This window comes from Thalassophryne amazonica, chromosome 14 (genome assembly GCF_902500255.1).
Source record: "Thalassophryne amazonica chromosome 14, fThaAma1.1, whole genome shotgun sequence".
NCBI classification, from domain to species: domain Eukaryota; kingdom Metazoa; phylum Chordata; class Actinopteri; order Batrachoidiformes; family Batrachoididae; genus Thalassophryne; species Thalassophryne amazonica.
In genome coordinates this window covers 25,520,812-25,543,096 of record NC_047116.1, presented here as the reverse complement: position 1 = coordinate 25,543,096, position 22,285 = coordinate 25,520,812, and the positions used below count along the sequence as shown (strand labels likewise).

General features: G+C 40.4%; 1 protein-coding gene across 2 annotated transcripts in view; it reads right to left on the bottom strand.

Annotated features, from left to right (window-relative positions):
- The window catches only part of LOC117524397 (glypican-6-like), a 303,252-nt gene that overhangs the window by 117,094 nt on the left and 163,873 nt on the right, over positions 1–22,285 (bottom strand). For both annotated transcript variants that reach the window (XM_034186164.1, XM_034186166.1), the window contains exon 4: positions 6,800–6,965. In XM_034186164.1, the coding sequence (XP_034042055.1) occupies positions 6,800–6,965 (166 nt within the window). The remainder of the gene's footprint in view (positions 1–6,799; positions 6,966–22,285) is intronic.

Here is a 22,285-nt window from a genome sequence, read left to right as displayed (position 1 = left end):
GTTACAGACATTGCTGTTCGTAGGCGTATCTGCAGTGTCTGTGTCGGTATCAGCCATGCTGCTATGGTCGTCCGACGACCGTCGTCGGCTCATGATTCTCGTCCGGGATCTTCTTGCGAGCAGATCTCCCTCAACCAATGAGATAAGAGTGATTCTGTATCGTCAACTCGTGTCTGTCAGCTCATTGGTGAAGAGAAGGAGAGAGGCTGGGATCAAATTTACCGTAAGTTTCCATATAAAGCGCAAGTCAATTCCATTGACATTTTACAGACTTTTTGATTCTCACAGAAATACGGGACAAACTGCGTCCCGTTTCAGGTCAATATGGAACGTACACTTTTATTTCCAAATAAGGGATGATTCCATTTTTCAAGGGACGGTTGACAACCCTACAACTGGATAGTCTACACCCTGGCAAACCTATGTTCTTGTTTATATATTTGTTCATAGGAGTGCAAGTTCGTCTTAGAATGTTAGGTGTTAACAAGGTTAGCTGCTGGTTTCATGTTCTCATGAGAATGCTGATTGTCATAATACTGTGATACCAAAACAAACACAGCTGCCATTTTTGAGTAATAGCAAAAAATAGATGGCTAATATCCTTGCTAATGCAGAAAAAAGAGAAATAGTCATAAATACAGAATGTGAGATGTGGAATTTGTAGGGGGGTGGGGTGTGCAGCTAGCATGGGTTGGTTTAGCTATAACTTATAAGAACAGCTGCATTTGAAATCTCTAGTTGCAAAGTCAGCATGTAGCTGTAGGCTATATACAGCTACATGCTAACTTCCTCATCCTCTATGAAGTTGCCAAGGTGTTTTTATCTGTTCAACCCACGTACACTATAAATAATATATCATAGCTCTATATTACAGTTATTATAATCCACCAGTTATTATACAGCATAGCCGTAGGCTAACTACAGCTACATGCTAACTTCATCCTCTGTGGAGTTGCCACTGTGGTGTTTTTTTTCCTATTCAAGATGAACACTGTAAAATATGAGGGAAAGATTCAGCCGATTTATGTGCCATTAGAGATGTTTGAAAGAACTTTGATGAAGCCACCTGAGATTTTACCACGCTAAAATTCACCATTGGCACACGACAATGCATTTTGCCTGTGACTAACTGATAATAAAAATGGTTCCCAACAATTTTCTATAATAGATTTTATCCATTAGTTGTTGCAGGCCTGCTTTGGATGTGTTAGATTTTGTTATTTTCATTTACAGAAGTGCTGCTGTTATTATCTAAGTGGCCAAGGATGGCTAAGGGCCCCTTCACACATAGTACGAATGTGGCTGAACTGCGCACGAAGCAGGAAGCGTATGCAATGTGTGTAAAATTGGAGCTGCTTGCAATGCCTCGTACACCTGTTGTTACAACTATTTGCGCACACCAGCGGTCCCTCATTCGATCCCTCTTCTGGCAGGTGTTGGTCAAATTCCAGGTGACACACACAAACATCTAACACGGCTCGCCTGGCACTTAGAAACTGTGGGGCCATTCGCACTGTTAGTACAAAAATAGTGAGCAGATGATCACTTTCGAGCTGGCTGTGAAATTTTTTCTAAGTGCCTCCATGACCGTGGCTTTGCAAAACAGCAAAGCACATGTGATATGCCAGAGTGTCAGCTCCCCCCGCAACACATGTGCTGTGGGTGTGAATCGCGCATGTGTTGCACTCACTCCCTCCCACCTACCCCCACCCCCCATGTGCAACACGTGGCGGATGTGTTACGGATGGGCGGGGGGGGGGGATAACTAAATGGCAGTAAAAATAACTAAAGAGACACAATCACATAACACAGACACATAGCGACACGTTGGTGTGTGCACTGAAATGACAGGGGGTGTGGTTGCCGACAGCCGCAGCTGTTGAGATCTCTGGTTCTGCACGTCACGGCTGGGGAACATGCACCGTGTTTGGACGGACATGAACTTACTACTGTCCACTGTAATGCATGTGTGTCTAATGGCTGTCCTCACGTGGACATACATAAAAACATATATTGTTGTTGTGACGAGCTGCAGCGAGTGAGCGCACTGTGTGCACATTGACAGGCTGCCCCAGGTGAAACAGACCGTCAAATCATAATACACAGCAGGTGATCTGAATGTCACGTCACCCACGTGAGCTCTGTTTCAGTTGACACGGTGTCTGTCCTGAGGCACGCTGCTGACAGGACACGCATGTTGGGCCGGACACGCATGCAGAGCCAGCTGGAGATGCCAGGGCAGTAGATGTGGACACGATAAGAGCGCACTGCTCCATTCATGTCATTTCATGACTGTGTGGTTTTATTTTTTTTAAAATACGTCTATCTCCTTGTTGATTTCAGGCATTTTTCCGCAACTTTTATAGTACAGCGATGGCAGTGTAGTGGTAAAGTTTCTGGCTGGCAATCAGCGCTTTTGTAAATTGTAGGTTCAGATCCGGTGGGTGGCATGTATTTATTTTTTTTTTTTCACAGCAGCTGCGCGATGTGGTTACACATGCTCCAACTACTCGCACTGTGTTCCTGCTGCGATGGTTTCGTTCACGCCTGCCTGACCACGTGTCACTCCTGACGTCGGCTCGATGTTTTCGTGGTTCAGTCATACGAGCTGTTTCGCCGTGATTCACCCTGATTTCTATTTATTTGTACTATGTGTGAAGGGGCCCTACAGGAGGTGTGGATGGAGGCTAATTATGGTTATGGAAATGTTTGCATCAAAACAATTTTGATATGAAGCTCTGAGCAAATGTGTCACTTAGAAATAACACATTATAGCAGCTGAGATACTCAACTTCTAATCTCAATTTCACAAAAAACAACAAATAAATAAATAATAAATGAATGTTTCCATATGATATTTAGCAATCCAACCTACAATTTGTGTTTTCTGTACTTCACTGATTTACTTATTCATGTGCCTTCTATTTATCTTACATTTTTCCATTTGGCTGGCGCTTTTAATACAAGAAAACCGGCGGGCGGCCAAGTCACATTTCCACTACTACCACTTTAGTTCAATTCTATGAGGCAACTACATCTGAATCACAGGAAACATATGTACACATCATTCAATGAAATATGAAACAAATATATAACGGTTACATTCACGTTTGAACATTTTGTCTCCAAGCTGAACAAGTACCCACTGAACCTCTCTTCACAAAGCTTTACACTTCCCGCTGTGCACTTCTGCCCTATTACGAGTCCCCATTTAGCACAGCAGGCGAGCAGAATATCATGAATAAAAAGCCTTTTCCTCCAAGAAATCACTGACAGAAGAATGACAAATAAAAGATTCTTCTTATCTGAGGGCCCAATGTGTGTCAGTCGGTGTTGTTGTAAAAACGTCACGAACACAGCGCCAGCCGTGAACTCTCTCAAAATAGCAAGTCAAACACTACAACACACCTATTTCTGTAATCTCTCAAATTTACATAATAACCATGCTTGACCTGAGCCTGCTTCTCTCACTTATCGCACTAATTAGTTCTGAACAAAATAATTGTTAAAAACCTCACACAATGCTAAATACATCCAGGGTGATGGCACAGAGCTCTGATAAGTCTATCTGGACAAATACGATTAAAAACGTTCATTTTTCAACACCTAGTCATATCAGTGTTGGCTGTTTTAGAATCTGCAGTCTGCATGATTTTGTTGTTTCAGGTCCCTTTAGTTTTACTTGCCAGTACAAGCAATTTTTAAAAAAAGATATAAACTCATACACTTCTCACAGTTTTGAGGTAATCTGGGACATTAGCACATGTACAACACTGGTTGACCTCATGCAGTTCTTATCGCACAAAAACCAACAATATCTGTATGTGTGTGTTGGACAGCGAGGTTTCTGGAGTCCAGTTTTGTTCCTTTATAAAACAGGCAAGTCAAAAAAAGGAAATGTGCACTGGTGCTGCATACCGCTACAGCCAACTCATGATGGACTGGCCCTAAGTACTGGAAGGCAAAGACCCAGGCAAACAACTGATCCATCCCCACTTCTCAAAAATAACCATCTAGGTACCGCACCCAGATTAAATGTGAGTATTCCCTTGCCTTCTCCAGCCAATGGGAGACTTAATTCTGAGGCACCGGTGTGGCTCATGCTCAAGGTAATGTACCACGATCAAAATGTTATAGTTGATGCACCATTACAATAGAAGTGATGCTCCTCATCGGAGTCTCTAATCATAACCACTTCGACACAAAATGATCTCATCAGTTGAGCGGCACACTAGGATCCTCTGAAGAATACTAGTACCAAATACATCTAGTCGTCGCCTTAGCACACTGGTTAGCATCAACGTCTCAGTCATACAGTAAGACAGGAAAGACCAGGGGCCTCAGGTACAGAAATGTGCGGTGTGCCACGCCAAGTTTGTGGCTGGTGTACGCACGTTTCTACAGCTATGGTCCACTGGCGACATGTAGCGGTGATGCTGGAAAACTTAATAGTGTGAAAACAAGAAGTCATCAGAGTGATGTGCACATCAGAGACACACTGATGAACAATTAACACACCAATGTGTTTGCAGTTATATGGGTGGACATAAAAGCATGTGCAACGTCATGGGGATAATGACATTAACAATGGCTATGTTAGTGTTGTTAGCGGACCTTGCAAATGGTGCAGTCCGACATGAGCGTGTATTCGGGGAACGTGAGGATTTACTTGCAAATGACGATAATTGGCTCATTGGCTGATTCTGATTACCAAGGCCACTGTTGCTGGAGTTGTGCGCAGAACTGCAGCCGGCCCTAGCAAACAATGTGAGGAGCCAGGGGTTGTCCATGCCCATACAGGTGCTGACCACCCTGGGGTTCCTGGCAACAGGGGCATTCTAGCAGGAGCTGGCTGATCGGTCAGGAGTGTGTCAGTCAACCTTGAGCCGAGCCATGCCAGCTGCATGGAACATAATCATCCAAATGTTATCCAGGTATGCAATTTGGAGTGAGAACCAGTTTCCCTAATGTAATTAGAGCTATTGACTGCACACTAATTGCTATAAAGGCGCCATCACATGTTGAATTTGTTTTTTTTAATGGGAGACATTTTCATTCTATCAATGTTCAAATCATATGTGATGTGCAAATGCATGGTTGGGAACAGGTTAGAGGCTGGCACGGTGCACGATGCTGAGTAAATAGTTTATTTGTGTAACTGTTCCAAATAAAAACCAGTGTGGGCACATTTGGGCACATGCACATTCAAATATGTTGTTTGTTATGATTATTAATGGTTTTTCTTGATGGTGAAAGTAGAGCTGCAGGGCTTCTTAACAGGCCCCCAATTGTCTCCCTGTGTTCAGTCTTTGTTAATCAACACATATGTAAAGTTGTGGATGTCACACACCATCGGCCACAGTGCACCTCATTTGTGTGTGCACTACTCTGAGCTCACAGCATTTACGCCCTCACACACATGCTCCCACTAACTTTTTTCTGTTTCATGTTTATTCCATTTGACAGAATACCAAATAAACTATCCCTGCATGGCTCAAGATCATTTCCAGTCATCTGTAGCTCACACTTGATATTATTTCTTTTGTGTTCATGTGGCATTATTGGATAGAGGGGAATACCCAGGTCCCAGGGCCTATTTACATGAATTTGCATATTTAAATAGGGTCGTGGAGAGGGAGGAGTTTGGTATGTCAGCATGTGCGCTCAATTCCACGTTGATTGGTATATACAAAAGGAACATGCTTGGATCAATGCATACGCACACTTTGATACATCTGGATATTTTTGTGCATACGACAGTTTTTAGGTTTTAGCGTATGCCATGTTTCAGTCAGAAATCCACGCAAGTCTTTGCACATGAGGCCAACCAGGACCCTACAGACTTGGAACGTTGTTCCCCTGAAAAGGTATTGGCATTGCCAAAAACCTCCGTCCAGCTGGCCTGTTAATCTGTACTACGGTTCAAATCCTGCTCATAATACACATCTGTGTTGTTCTCGTCTATCCAAATGTAAATGGGTACTAATCCTGGCTGGGGAAGTAACCTGCGTCAGACAGGTATCCTGTCCAGCAGAGTCGTAGACTCTCATCTGCTTCACAATATGGAATCCAGTGATAAGTACCGGCATCAACAGGTCTCAGGGCCTCTATAGGACTTACTTCTGCCCAGTGACCTCATGCCTCCATGAGGTCTTCCCAGGCATCTCACCATCTCTAAGGACCCAGGCGTATGAATGTCACTGCCAAGATAAGTGCATGTTTCTGCAAGTTCAACACTTTCCCGCATACAGATACACTTCTGATGATCAAATCCAGGAAGTTATTGAAAGTATAGATATGTGTTGATCCAGGTCTCCCAAATTTGTAACATAGCTCCTTTAAATTTGGCACAAGGTTTTATTTTGGGGTTTGCCAGTGCATATTTCATTTTCATTGCAATCTTACCACAGCACTAAAAGTTACTGAGGTAAAAATAAATTCAGCCAAATTTGGTGGTTTGTTCAAAATTAACAGCACATTTTCACCTAAACAAAATAAATTCAGCCAAATTTGGTGGTTTGTTCAAAATTAACAGCACATTTTCACCTAAACTTGAGCTGAAACCAACCATAGTTTTTTATTATAAAATTTAGCAAAAACCATTCAGAATGGTAATGCTGTCATATCTTTTCTCACATCTACATTTCTTCTATTTGGCTTATACTGTGCAGCCGCCCACTAAAGCAAGTGTGGCACGACAACCTCTGCAGCAAAATCTTTACTCATGTTTTGCCATGAACAGGCCGTATAATGTAAAATAACTGATCACTGTGACCAAAATGAAAAGAGGTTTACTTACCAACATACTGGTTCCACTCAGGATCAAGATCAGCTTGGTTGGCCAGGCAGCCCTTCATGACGTTCAGGCAGTAGTTCCTACAGGGTTTGACTGTTGGAATACCCCGACAAAACTGGCAGTACTGCATCTTGGTAAGGGCTCGGATGCAACCTGGTGTGCTGCTTACCTGCAAGAGTACAGTGTGACAGCAGACGTCAGCAGGAGAAGGGTAGAGTAGAGCGTAGAGTTATGTATTCCAGCATGAGGTGACTTTTGAGTACTGTTGCCATTTCTATCTATTCAATATTATTTACAGAATTTTACATGCATGCCATATGGACTGGACAACAAAGTTTGCTTCCTTAACACCTTTGGATATATGTTATGGATTTGAAGCTGCTGATCACAAAAATCACATTTAAAATTTCTTATTATGGATATATATATATGTTTTAAAGATATAACTTGTTTTTGTGGGGTGGCACGGTGGTTTAGTAGTTAGCACTGCTGCCTCACAGCAAGAAAGTCCTGGGATCACTTCCAATCTGGTCCTTTCTGTGTGGAGTTTGCATGGTCGCCACGTGTTTGTGTGGGTTCCCTCCTAATGTTCCAGCTTCGTCCCACCTCCAAAAATATGCAGGTCAAATGGATCGTATCTAGCAACCAGTGTAAACTCCATACCAAGAGTACATTTGAGGTATGTCCAGTTCTAATTTGCTATTTGGAGGGTGTGTAATCAAAGTGCAAAATAAGGTGCAGGATGCAAAGGGTTGTATTTTGTCACTTATGTAATTATTCATGGGTGTATTTTGTGCATAACAAGAATTACACAATCAGATTTCTATCTGTTGTTCCCTTTAAGAGCTGAGGTGTGCAAAGGAGAGGTTTTCTGGTGAGTTAATGGACCTGTGCAAACATGTCTAAATGCACAATTGGTGACGTGGCCACCAAAGCTCCCTGAGGGGAAGCAATGACATGCTGAGGTAAAGTACTGCATTTGTTCACTTTTTTTTCATTCAGTGCTTGTTTTTAATTCAGTTTCATTGAGTTCATTAGCAGAGTGTTCATGCATTGTGAATCCACTGATGCATGTAATTATCTAGGAAGTAAACCCTTTCGACTTTTTCCCTTGACACAGCAAATACGAGGTGGATCTGCATGTTGACTTGGCACACGTTTTACATGGGATGGCTTTCTGCAACTCCACATTACACTGAGCATGGGCAGGGGTGGCCTTGAACTGGGAACCTTCCACACTGGAAACAAGCCCACTTAACTATTTTGCCACCACCTCTGCTGATGCAAGTAATATCTAAATATTCTAGATATCAGAACAACTTCATACTCGCTTTTAGATGACATTCCTTGTAGTCTATGGTGCAACAATTTTCTTCTTTCTCATGCCAGCAATTCACTAGCACTGCGCCAGACCACTCCTTGTTTTAAGACCAATATGCCGATGGACACACAAATAAATGCAAGTACACTCACAATTTAAAGAACGTGGGCACTGGGCGTGAAAATGACAACTGTATCGTTTAGAGTAGAGGCTAAGGGTGGGGAGTGGCTCACATTTTTGGGGGACTGCCCAAAAAAATGACTCAGTTTACCACTGGCAGGGTAGAAGGAGACAACATTTTCTGTGATATTAAATTTCTGGAGCATCTGATATTTCATAGCTTATGTATTAACTGATGTTTTCTTAAATGTTTTGTTTTATGACTATGAGCTGAATCAATACCTAAATCAAATCAAACTTGAATCACAGATTCTTGTTATGAAGATCTCTGTACTGTGTTGCTTTTGTACTGGATTGTGGGTCTAGATGTGTATTTATTCCTCTAAGGAAAAGGTACACACTTTCAACGTCAAAAATTAAACTAAAGTGCCTATTTCCATTAATAAAAGCTCCATTGTCTTGTTTGTTACACAGTATGTTGCCATGTTTGAATTCTTCATTGTCAACTGGAAACACTGGGTAGCTTTAGGACAATGCTTCCTGGATATTTGGTCATGCCAAAACTGTAATATGGTTAAGCAAATGTAAAGAAAAAAATAACATCTGTTGTTAATGGTGTAGGTAATATGGACACAATTTTTCACAATCTGTACGACCATATAGGTTGTTTATTCATGCTTTCAAACTCAACCCACATGAACATTTGGTACATGTATGTCAGAATCAGAATCAAATTTATTGACAAGTAAGTTCTCACATACAAGGAATTTGATCTGGTGTCATTCTTGTGTAAACAATAATAAGAAAAGAAAAAAAAATACTTCTGTAAGAAGTAAAATAGTTGAGTAGACAAATAGGCAAAACTGTGTTCACTGTCAAATAAATCTAACATAGTGGCATGGGGCTGTGCAAAGGCATGCAGATGTACAATACCAAATGTATTTCATGTACAAAAAAATGCATTTAACCAAAATGCTACAAAATACCCAAGAATAATGAACATGGTAACCCAAGCCATGTACTTACACCATTTCCATCTGCTTAAACAACAAAATGCACTCAGATGTGCTTCCAAGTGGGTTTGCGAACTCTGTGCAAGTCCTATTTGTGTTCAGTGTCAAAATATGGCCTATAATTTGTTAAGATTACAGACTAGGATTAAAAACAGAACATGAACAAGACACAAAATCAACTGTTCAGGACAAAATGTGACAGAGACATGAAGTGACCTTGTTTTTTATTGTTCATGCTCGGAGCACATTTTTGACGCACCCACTGGAGGTCACTTAACTTTAACATGTAACTATAAGTCCTAATAAATTGAAGGCACAAATGACCTATGGGGCAGTTTAGGGGAGGAGGACTGTCTCCGATGTTTCAGAGTGAGGATTCTATTCAATTTGTGAGTGACTTACAGAAAACAACCATCTTACAACAATGAACAACAAATATTGGCAGGTTATCATTCTTAAGAAAAACTCACTTTCGGGCATTAGGTTTAATGAGCACTGCCACAAAAACTTACTGTTGTCAACAAATGTTTCATGTGATCATAAAATAATGTGAATGCTAATCTAAAATTAAATTGCACTGTTATCAGCGGCCAACTACTTTCCATTTTTCATTCTTTGATTTCACATAAGTAGGCATTTAGGCAGTGAAGTTCAGTTCAGTATCAGTCACTGCGTAATAAATGCACTTCAGGATAATACAAAGCACCAATTATCAAATAACAGCCAGATAAACATAAAAGTCATTGACAAAATATCATCTACGTTTCCCACACATAATAACGCCTCAGCGGTAGCTTTTAATAAATCATTTTGTTCTGCAGCACCTCCTCCAAGCATTCCGCTGACCAGAAAGAAACACAGTCCACAAAAGCAGGAGGCTTAAAACAATTTTTTTTAAATGCATGAAACACACGGGGTGCTGTATGAAATGGTTCACTGTTGAAGCCGTGAAACAGGCAGGTCTCTGCTTCTTCTTACAAGATTTGGAACAAGACTTGCAAATTGTAACCACAGAGCGTTTGCATGAGTTTATTTCACCCAAAACATTTTGAGTATTTCACATATTCTGAGATGAATGTTTTGCTTGTGGTTAAAACATGCAATGAGACTTTAAATTATGGTGGTGGACAGAGGCCACAACACTTCCAAATTAAAGCAACACAAGCAAATGCAGAAATACACACACACACACACACACACACACACACACACACACACACACACACACACACACACACACACACACACACACACACACACACACACACACACACACACACACACACACACACAAATCATGCATCAATTGCACAGGTGGTTGCATCAAAACGTGGCATGCACATCTGGAAAATGCTAGCAAACACAGAGAACACAAACCAATATAATGCTCGTGTCACTGCATGACTGATCTAGGAAAAGTATGCAAAGCTGATACGAATTTTGCATTTCCGTTTGTCTTTGTTTTGTTCTACAAAAGTCCTTTTCCCATCCACAAAATGAGTTCCTTTTCAGCCGATTTCCGCCGAGTCTGTCAAGTTTTGTGCATGCTCAAAATTTAGGGCAGAGCTCAGGTGGAGAGCTGCCTGCACATTTGGTTACTGTTTTGTCTTCTACTTGTTATTTACTTTTATAGTACTCATTCTTTCATATCTTACAGCTTTCCGATGTTTCAGACTGGGCTTCTGATTGGCCAAAGCTCTGGTGTGGGGTGTGAATACTGTATGAGTGGAGAAGGGACCCGACGCAGCTGTTCCAGGTCACACTGAAGAAACAGAGGCTGTGTGCTTTTAATCTTTTTTATCCGGGCAGATTCTCTTGGTGAGAAGGCTCTGCTAACTTGCTGTTTATTATCCACATTTGCGTTCAGACCTTGGCAAATCCTGTTCAAATCCAGCTTCCCCCAGCACACACATATGTCTTGAAACTGCGAACATCCATTTGCAGCTCTCTGTGTTGTAAGTGGAAATGTGACATCATCTGTCCGTCAGAACCCCAAATCCACGGGAGACCAACGGATTACACGATTTTGCCACCAGACAAAATATTTATATGCATAACGAATCAGTTTGCTCTGTCATGGTGTGACATGACCTTGACATATAACACATACTGCAATTTCTTTTGATAATGTGTCTGCTGTACATTCACAAAATATATGCACAAACACAGATGCATGGCAAATATCTGCGACACAAGGGAAGCACTATCAACACAAAAATGGGTTTCTGCCTGGAGGATTTTCACTGATAGACCATTCAATCAATCACAAATAAAATAATAAAATGCAAAAATACACTTAGTTTAAGAGTAGAATCATTAATATAACCCAAAAATGATAGCAGTGACCATTTAGTAAAGCTCAGAGAACTGTGCGCACTGTTGTCTGCGTGTGGTTGACTGCCAGATTACTGTAAATGTAACAATACTTAAATGGCTGAAATAGGATATTTTTTTGTTATATTGTCAGCACATGAAAATGCTCAGCTTTGTAGCGCATTTATGTGGAACAAAGCACACCATGCATATCTGCAAGTGGCTGATTTAATGTAATTTTGCATTCATGGCCATTAACACGTTTACATACTGCTCTGTATGCCACATTACCGCCCCTTACCATTTGCGCAATTAGTCTTAGTAAATCATGCAAAAAACCATCTCCACCCTAATTCACAAAACTTTGATTTGCTAATTTAATGTAATTTTGCATTCATGGCCATTAACACGTTTATATACTGCTGTGTACGCCACAGTACCGCCCCTTATCATTTGCACAATTAGGCTTGGTACTCGTAAATCACGCACAAAAACACCTCCACCCTAATGTGCAAAACTTTGGTTTTAATTTTAAAGGTTTTAGTGTGGACATGGTGTGTGCGCAGTGCATTCTGGGTAAAAGTTCCAGACAGGAGAAATGCATTTGAGATGCTCTGATCAGGCTCCAGACAGATAACAGCATTAAACTCTTTGTATATTGTGCCTAAAACTCTCGTGAATATATTCTCTAGGTTTATAGACATTGTTATTATGTCTGTTTTATGTAAAAATGCCAGAAGAAGCCCAGGTTGCTTCCTCCAAAAGCCGAAAAGTCTGTTAAATTGTGATTCAGGCCGTGTGATATAACGGGCGTCAAAATGCATAGAACACTGCCATCTACTGGTGACCGGTTATATCACAGTGTTGTCGACCGCAGGATTTTAAAATTATCTGTAGGTTTCCAAAACCTGAGAGACCACACATATGGAGATAAAAAAAAAAAAGTCATAACTCTGACAGGTTTAGTTGTACAGTGTGTGGTGTCAGCTACACAGTAAAAACAACACACACAAATAGATTTCACACACGAACATTCCCAGGTCAAACACCTCGCTTTTGATTGGCTGCATGTCACATTTAGCTCCCCACGTTCTTCTTAACACACCACACACAGCAGGAATATCTGATAAGATTGTATTTAGCATCCAACACAATTGTCGGGGCGTAACTTAGGATTGTCGGAAAGGGAAGATCGGGTCCGATATCGGCCTAATTATCTTGCCATGTGAACCAGGCTTAATGTTATAACACCGCACCGAGCCGCTAACCGATCGGATGTTATGATGCCTCACGGAGCGACTGATTGATGCGTTATGACACTGCACCGAACATGTTTTCACTATTATTTGATTTCTTTGTGCGACTGACATTGTTATTCAAGCATTCAAAAGGCAATTCCTATCACCACACAATTCGAACTACACATGAGAAAGTTTTTTTAACATTTCTTGTTATTGAAAGAAACCTTGTCTCCCTAACCGGATAGAGTTGTGACATCATCACGCGTGTGTTGGGATACTGAAAATTTCTTTTTTTTTAAACAAATGAAAAAAATGACATATTTTACAAAAGCACATTTATTTTTAACATTTCTTGTTATTGAAAGAAACCTTGTCTCCCTAACCGGATAGAGTTGTGACATCATCACGCGTGTGTTGGGATACTGAAAATTTCTTTTTTTTTAAACAAATGAAAAAAATGACATATTTTACAAAAGCACATTTATTTGTAAACACCAACACGTTACATTGATTCACTTGCGTTGGTTTTACATAGAATGAATGAATCAACCAATCAGTATGAGGAGAGGCTTAGTTACCCATAATCCTCTCTGGGCATCTTTGTGTTAATGTTTTATATATATATATATATATATATATATATATATATATATATATATCACTTTGTACTTTTTAAGAGTTTACATTAATGTAGTTATTCTATCCGGAATAATTTTATTTTTAAAGCAAAACCATAATTCAAACCTGCCTTCCATTTCAAGACCTTTGCTCATCGCTGGACCACTGTATCCTGTCAAAGTAAATGATGCTTTCCTACAGCAGTGGGCAGAGCGCACAAAGACAGAAAGTCTGGCTCATTAGCTGTTTGGGTTTGTCATCACCATTGGTTCTGTTAGCAGCTTTGGCGGTGTTTAAACTTAAAATCAGCTTCTTAGTAGCTGAAAGCGTATTTGAGGCAAATTGAAAGTTATTGGTTATTGTTATCTGTAGCTTCAGATACGTTTTTAGATAGTTTATTGGTTAAGTTTTTCAGTTAGCTGATTACCAGTTATCAAAGCTAACTTTTTGGTTTGCTGTGCCCACCACTGCATACTGCTGTGCACGCCACATTACCGCCTCTTATCATTTGCACAATTAGTCTTAGTAAATCACTCACAAAACCACCTCCACCCTAATTCACAAAACTTTGGATTGCTCGTGCAATTTCGCACTCAATATCTGGGCTCTTACTAAATCACACCCCAAGTCTGCATTTGCAAGCATTGTCTTAATTTGGAAGTGTAATGGCCTCTCTTGACTACAGTATTAGACATCATAGAGTATTGTACAAACATTCTGATTTTTTTTTTAAAAGTTTCTTTCATCAGTGGGTCATCATTTTTTTTTTTATTTTGTATAATGTCATTAATCAATAGTGGTTAATCTATCAAAACTAATTATCAAGTCACACAGGTGATGAAAAAGGTGATTTCCTTGTAGGTGTCATTCAACAATACAACCGCTCTAAAGACCTGATTAAAGGAAGCAATCAATCACACTCCAAAAACAAAACAAAACTGATGTCAGTGATGTGCTGCATCTTTCTGTTCTGAACTAAACTGTTTTGATCTCTGAAAGCAGATTTATCCACAGTATGATCATTACCATCATCTCTGCTCTGCAGCTGGTTAAAAAAGTGAATTATCAGGCACTAATGGTGCAACATAGAATCCTTGATGTGAGAGGTTTTAGCAGATAGCACATCTTTTCAAAGCAACAATGGAATCTTTAGCTGAATGTACGTTGTGGAGACAGGGATAATTAAAGAGTGGGAAAAGCACAAGTGTCCAACCTAAAAGTAATTTACCAATGCCACGATTACAATCTGCTGCCGCATTTTTAATTATTTCTGATAAATTAATATTGGAATATTTGATACCAGCTATCACAAAATGGGTGAACATTTTCTTGAGTGCAGTGAAATTGAGAGCTTCATGAGTAGAATACGTTGCTGATCTGCTAATGCCTTATTTGTATTTCCAAATCATCACAGTTGCCTCTAAAATTATTTTAAAAAGCTGCACAGTGAGACAGTGTGGCTTCTTTTGCATGAACCTCTTGGAAAATTGAGCTCCAAAAGGAATGAAGAAAAAAAAAACCCCAACAACAACAAAAATACAACAAAAAGTCCAAATAAGCATAAGAATCAAGCTGAAACTCTGCTGGATGTTTTGGTGCTGAATGGCCCCAAACTGTGTTTGTGTTTGATGAGCCTGGAGCCCCACCCCAGTTTGAGCCCAATTCTAAGCATCATCATGAGAGGATCACAGCATTATGTCACCACATGAAGTCGAGCTCTGAGGAAGGATCAAACAGTCCTGCGCTGTTTAAAGAGGCAACCCGCACACATCAGTTTGTAACCCACCAGCTCAACTTGTCGTATACGGATGTGGCAGTGATTATTTTTAAAGTGCTAATCTGAAGCTGGTAACAGTGACGTGGGGTGGAATCCGGTAGCACAGTATCAAGGCCAAAGTATTGTGATTTGTAGTATTATAGAAATAGTGGTCTCAATTACATTGCAATCAGAGCTTTCAGATTCTTGACCATTAATTAGTTCTATATTTGTAGAGGGCAATATATTGATCATATCGTGTCTTCAGTAACGTTTATAGTTCTTCCAAACCCATTAGGTTGGGTTCACATTACTGGCCGAAGTGATCTGAATCTGATTATTGTTCCTGCATTTGATGGGGATCTAACCTTTGCAACATAGTGTGAGCTACACGTCTGATACAGGTGTAAAGACCCCTTCAACATAGTGCAACGTTTGGACAACGTTTGGACAAATACGGCGAAACAACGCAAAACACTTTGAATTTGCGCACCACTACTGTGTCTGTCGAGCAGGAACAGCAGCTCACGCTGCTGCAGCTGCTCGCATTGTGTTCCATGGGACGAGCTGCACCACAATTGCTGCTGATTTGGAGGAAAATGACATAAAAACCAGCTGTATAATTAGTGAATATCACTGAGTTGATAGAAATAATACATAAATGAGAATGCGATGCAGAGCCCCGGTTAAACAACACTGGTAAGAAAACTAAACAAAACACCACTCACAAGATTTGAACCCACACTGCCTGCTTACCGGATGGCAACTCTACCACTGTGCCACAATCACTGTGTTGGGGGGAGCCAACGGCACACCACATCTTGGCAACTCCACAGTCGTGGGGAACTTAGACGAATTTCACAATGAGTATGACAGTAGACAGTCTGCAGTCTGTTGTCATGCCAAGAGTGCGACTGGTCACACATTTTCTAAGTGCCATGCGAGTGGTGTTAGATGTTCATGCGTGTCACCTGGAATTTCGCCGGCACCTGCCATGAAAGGGTGCAATGGATTTGCACACAAAATATTAACAGATAAGATTCTGGTGTGGATGTGGAGTGGGTGAACCTCTGACCAATATTTTGACAGGACTCGAATCAACAAAAGTCTGGTTTTTCCCAGATGAACAGCCCTTTGAGTTGTTTAAGGGCTCCAACTTGACTTGGAAATAGCATTCCTCGATAGAGGGTGGGGGGTGATCTTTTGGTGTGTGATGCTGGTGATTTAATGTGAGACCGAGAGACATTAAGGCTGAATCTCAATTCTACCCCTCAGCCCTTCCCTTTACCCCTTCCCCTCCGCTTTGCGCGGGCACGAGAGACAGAGGGGTGTCTCAATTCTCTTTTTGGAGCGAGGTGGAGGGGTGGGCAGAGGGCTACAAACCCCTTCAAATGGAGTGAATCTGGATGCACACTCCGTTTGCAGGGGTAGGAGGAGCTTAACGCTGTCTCCACAGAAACGAACATGGCGCCGAAAGAGCCGCACAAATGAACTTGGCTTTAATTACAAATTACGCTGTTTAGAAAGTTATAACTTGCCAAAAAACTTTACAGGCAATTATCTATGACAGCAACGTGTATGCTGCTGGATGCATGTAGCGTATATTGTCGTTCTGAAGAATATCGTAACGTCGCTCGTGTGCTGAGGCGTTATAATGCATATACACACGAACGCTACAATAAGACACTTTTATATCTCACAATGGAGAAAATCATGATAAAGGATAAGCATGTTAATTTGTATTTTCATAAATCTTTGGATAATATCAATCCCTGCTGTTGGATTTCAAGGTCTGTAACGTGTGTGTATTTAGTAAACAACAGGGAGCCCTGAGCACACTCGGCTCCTAATAAGCTTTCAGGCAGAAAATGAGGAGAAGTTTCACCATTGAGAGTAAGTTGGAAAATATATACACACATGTATATGTGTAACACATAACCTGATATCCTAATAGACTGCTATTATTTGTCAAGGAAATTTCTAAAGGAATCAGGGCTGGTTACAAAAAAATGGGAGAATTTGAAAAACAATTATAAGGTTAACGGAACCAGATGCAGCCCATAATATACATACAGGTGCTGGTCATATAATTAGAATATCATTAAAAAGTTGTTTTATTTCAGTTATTCCATTCATAAAGTGAAACTTGTGTAATTATATATTCATTTCACACAGATGGATATATTTCAAGTGTTTATTTTAATTATGAATTAATTAATTAATTAATTAATTACTAATCAATCAATTAATGATTAATCAATTAACAATATTAATTATTACTATTATTAATGACTAATTATTATCAGTATTAACATTCATTAATTAGTAATTAATAAATTATTCATACTATTAATTATTATTATAAATTACAAATTAATGATTAATACCACAAAATTCTCCGACATGATTGCGATGTGTCGAAGAAATCTGCGACTTCTTCTATTTCTTTGCATTTATGCAGAAAGGTGAGAAAATAAAAAGAGCAAACAGGCTACTGCAACAAGTTTCGCTTCGGTTGCCATGTTGACAAACAGTGAAGACGGCAGTTTGAGACGGGCAGTTTTTTTTTATCCCTAAGGCGGAGGGGTGTCTCAATTTATAGGGCTAGAGGCATACCCCTTCACCTTACCCCTTGTTTTAAAGGTAGGCATAGGGGTAGGGCCAAGGGGAAGGGGTACAAAAGAGAACTGAGATTGGGCCTTAATTGTTGGACCTTTAAACCTTTGGCAACGCCACAACAGTCTATAAAGATGATCTATGATTCTGTACATCAAAATTTAAGAGCATTTAATTCTTATGGCAAATAACTGACAATGGTTCAAATTTGTGTCATGCGTCATGCACACTAAGTGCGCACTTCGTCCAAACTTCGCACTATGTGTGAAGGGGCCCTAAAAGTTTGCACCTGAGTAAAATCTGATGTATTTTACTCCATTTCAAGTCTGGATGTGCAGAAGTTATAAAGACTCAGCTTTCAAATAGCCTAAGATCAATAGGATCCAGCCCGATCCTGACCAGAGGTCAAATAAGCCTGAATGAATTGCAGTGCATCAACAATGTACCTGCACACTCATCATTTGAAGACCATGAGCAAAAATCCATTTGCATTTGCCGTTTAAGCAAGACTTCTTTTTACGTGATGCCAATTCATGGTAGCATGATCAGGTGGAGGATTGTGACCGTGAAGATCATGAAGCATGTACGGGCGATGATAGACCTGCTTCAGTTCTGATTTAACACTGAAGACTTCAGTTTTTGTGCCGTTTACCAAAACTTTGGTGGACATGTCTTCGTGGAGAAGCCTCAGGATCTTGGTAAATTTCTCCAGACAGCCTGTTTTACTCAGGATCTTCCACAGAAATGGGTGTGACACGCTGTCAAATGCCTTTGTCAAGTCAATGATGACGAAGTACAAGAGCTGGTGTTGCTCTCGATGCTTTCTTGCAATTGGCGGACAATGAAGATCATGTTGGTTGTCTCTCTTGATGACCACTCTGGGTTTCAGGAAGGATATTTTCTGCTAGTGGTCTCACACAGTTGTTGACACTCCGTGTGAGAACCTTTCCTCTGGAGGACAGCAAGGAGATTTCGCAGTGGTTTCCGCAGTCAGACTCGTCTCCCTTCTGGTGACAATTATTGAGTCTTTCAGGTCTGTGGGTATTTTGTCCATCACTTGTCACAGTTACTGTATTATATACTGATATGTATGTCAGTGAAATAAGGTTAACACATTTTTCTGGTGAACTGATAACTTTATCTACAGAGTACCAACAAATTTCCCAACAGTTTGAGCTTCAAGTGTTCAAAAATATACACCAAAAGAACTGAAAGTGCAAATCAACTCAGCTTTTGTTCACTTTCTTGTACAAAAATGAAACAGCAGATGAATGAAAGACTTGTTCAATGCCAGCAGTTCACAAATTTAGAAAAAAAAACCTTTGAGAATGTCTGTGAATAATTATGAATAATACTAATTATTTAAAGTGCTTCTTTCATGATGAATGGAAACGGATCAATGGAAAAAACACTCCACTGCTCTATAGCCCACGCCGTTAATTCACTGCAACTTTACTAAGTGCACATTGTTGATTTAATCACTCTAGTTAGCAGTGTGCAACTTAACGTCCCACGTGTCATCTTTAAAGGCTTTTATCACCTCAAAGAAGCAGCAGCAGGAACCGTGTGTGGTTAACAATTAGCGATATGTTACAATTTTGTTTCCTGGGAAATACAAACTACAGGCATATCTCTGCTTCCCAAAAGCCTCAGGATGTTTTCTCCCTCTGAAAAGACAAAGCAGCACCACCTTTAATTTAATAAACATACAAGAGCCATGAGCCTGGCTTCCACATCTCAACGGTGCTCTGCAGCAGACGCCTCCAGCTTGGCGTCTCATTCCATTAGTCTTACCGCCAATCCCTCATGAGGAGTCTAAACCCTAAGGATCAAAGAGCTGCAGTCCCAGACACCTGACCTGGATCTGAGGTCACTCTGAAATGTCAAGAGGTGAAGCTGGGGCACGCAGGCTTGTGAGAAGCCAATGGTGTAACTCAGGAAATGGATGTTAACAACTCTGCTGAGAAACGCCGAGTTTCCCCGAGGTATTAATAGGCGAGGAGTAAAGTAAAGTAACTTATGTCGTGTCCTACCAATCGAAATTGGCTGCCGTGGTCCACAATCTCTCTTCTATTTCAGTTAGGCCTCATCAACTGCAGCATGCAAGTCGCAACTTAAACGCCTACAGACCGCCGCTGAACCCGCCTCAAGCTGCATCTGGTCTAAATCTCAGAACATCACTAAATAAGCCCCTTATTCCCACCTGCTGAACTCAGCAATTATACCCTGTAACCCTGCAGACACATTCTACAGATGCCTTGCGATAGATTCATGCTGCTAGTGGTGCCGGGGATGGCAGTACCGCCAGTACCCACAGAAACTGTGCAATCATCCCCGATTGGCAGCTGATGAGGAGGGTGTCTTGCAGCGCAACTTGTATGATCTTCTCTCCCCTTATGCTGATTTCTGATCCAGCTCGGACACATCTTCTAAGGTGTTTGTGAACAGAGCTGGTTAAGTTCGGCGTACATGCAACATTGCAAAAGTTCCACCAAGACCGTGGCACAGTGACTGAATATCGGGGTTCATTACAGACACCCTGCCAGACTCTTTGAGGTTCTCCACATTAAAGACAAGGTTTCAGACCATGAGCTTCCAGGATGCACATCTGTGAAAATAAGAATGGGGGTTTACTCAAAAACTGATAAGCCAAAAAACTTAATGCAAGGGTCAAAACCTTGGCCTGAAATACAAACCAACTTTGTGAGAGAATCCAAGTAAAAAGAAAAAAAAAAAAAAAAGGTAGAGGTATGAATTTTATCAAAAAATGTTGTTAAACACTTAGTTTATGATGTTGGCGCTCCTACTAACTCACCACTTCCTGATTATTATTCAAAATAAAGCATTTGTCAGCGATTGGGCAGCTGGACCGCTAATGTGAAACTGCAGATGTTGTTGTATCTATTCTTAAAGAGCAAACCACCAAGAATTAACTTGCAAAAGATTTTTAAAAACAGATATAAGATTTGTTTCGGGCATTTTGGAGAACCAGTGACTGATAGAAGAAATAAGTCCTGTGCAGGCCCCTTAGGTTCTTTGGTGTTGGAGAGCCCAAGATTCTGGTACCCTTCTAAAACTGGTGGACTGGAATAATGCAAATTAGCTGTTACTGAATGTGCCTAAATGCAAATTTTAGCCTCTTACATTTCTTTTTACTGGATATACCATCAAAACTGTACATACTCCCACAGCATTACCATGCAGAGCAGAAAACGCTGTAAGCTTACATCATATCAAACAGAATTCTGAACTTACAGCATGATTAATGTATATCAGGGGAACAAATATTACCCCGTACAGCAATAACTACTGATGACATGAGTTTCTTTTCGTTCCTCTTTCATTGTTGGACCATTTCTCCAGAGCGAGAGCTGATTAAGTAAAAAAAACCAAACACTGTTCACAACAGTTTTTTTACTGACGACATGAAGCAAGAGAGCAGACATTAGTCAGAGAAGCAGCAGGGAAGAACTACACGGCAAAAAGTATCCTTACTGCAGAACTACTTAAAACAACACTGAAGTCAATTTTAAAAAGAAAAAAAGAAAAAAAGAAAAATGTATGTAAGATACACAGCAAATTTTAATAACCTACGCCAGCAGAGAAGAGATGTGGACTTTCTGATCTCCTTGTCTTCCTCTGGATGCTACAATTCAATAAGCAGCATGCATGTACACCTTGAACCAACTGCATCCTATACATATGAAACATAGATTGACATGGATGCACATTCCTGAACTGTCCAGCAGTTGGAAACACATCACGTTTGTTTTGATACAGAGTCTTTTGTTCTTACTTTCCCATTCTATTGTGTATTTCGTACCACATTTGGCCACATATTGTGCATTATGTTTGTCCCTGTGGTGGTTAGTTTAACTTGTTAGCTGACACTCAGATGGAGTCGGGCACTACATCCAGCAAAGTAACAGATATATGTATGGCATACTGCATAGAAAAAGGCAAAATTGCTTTTTCAATTGATGTTGTGCATCAAACATAACCACCATCTAATCAGTTCATCATCATCATGTCCTGTTTTAATTTGGTGAGTTACAGGATGATAGCAGTGTTTGTTTTTGAGTTATTGTTTGAACACTGCTGCCAGGGATGGATTAACTCACTCACCCACTCATCTACACTTTTGCTGTATGAGCACTACACTGTTACGAGTCAGAACGAAAACATGATGGATGGATTGCAATGATATTTGGTAGAGAGAGGATTCGAAGATTTGCACAAGTTTTGATTGCAGTCAAAATTTCCATCAAGATTTTCTTTTTTGTTTCTTTATATAATACCATGGATGTTATATAATATTTTCTGTTTATCTGGTAGCAGGATTCAAAAATAAATTATGCAACTTTAATTAAGCTTAGTTGTGGTGGTGGTGCTGGTGGTGGGAGGGGTGGATGAAATATTAACAGATAAAAAGTTGGTGTGGATGTGGTTTGGGTGAACCTCTGACTAATAAATGGACTGCATTTATATAGC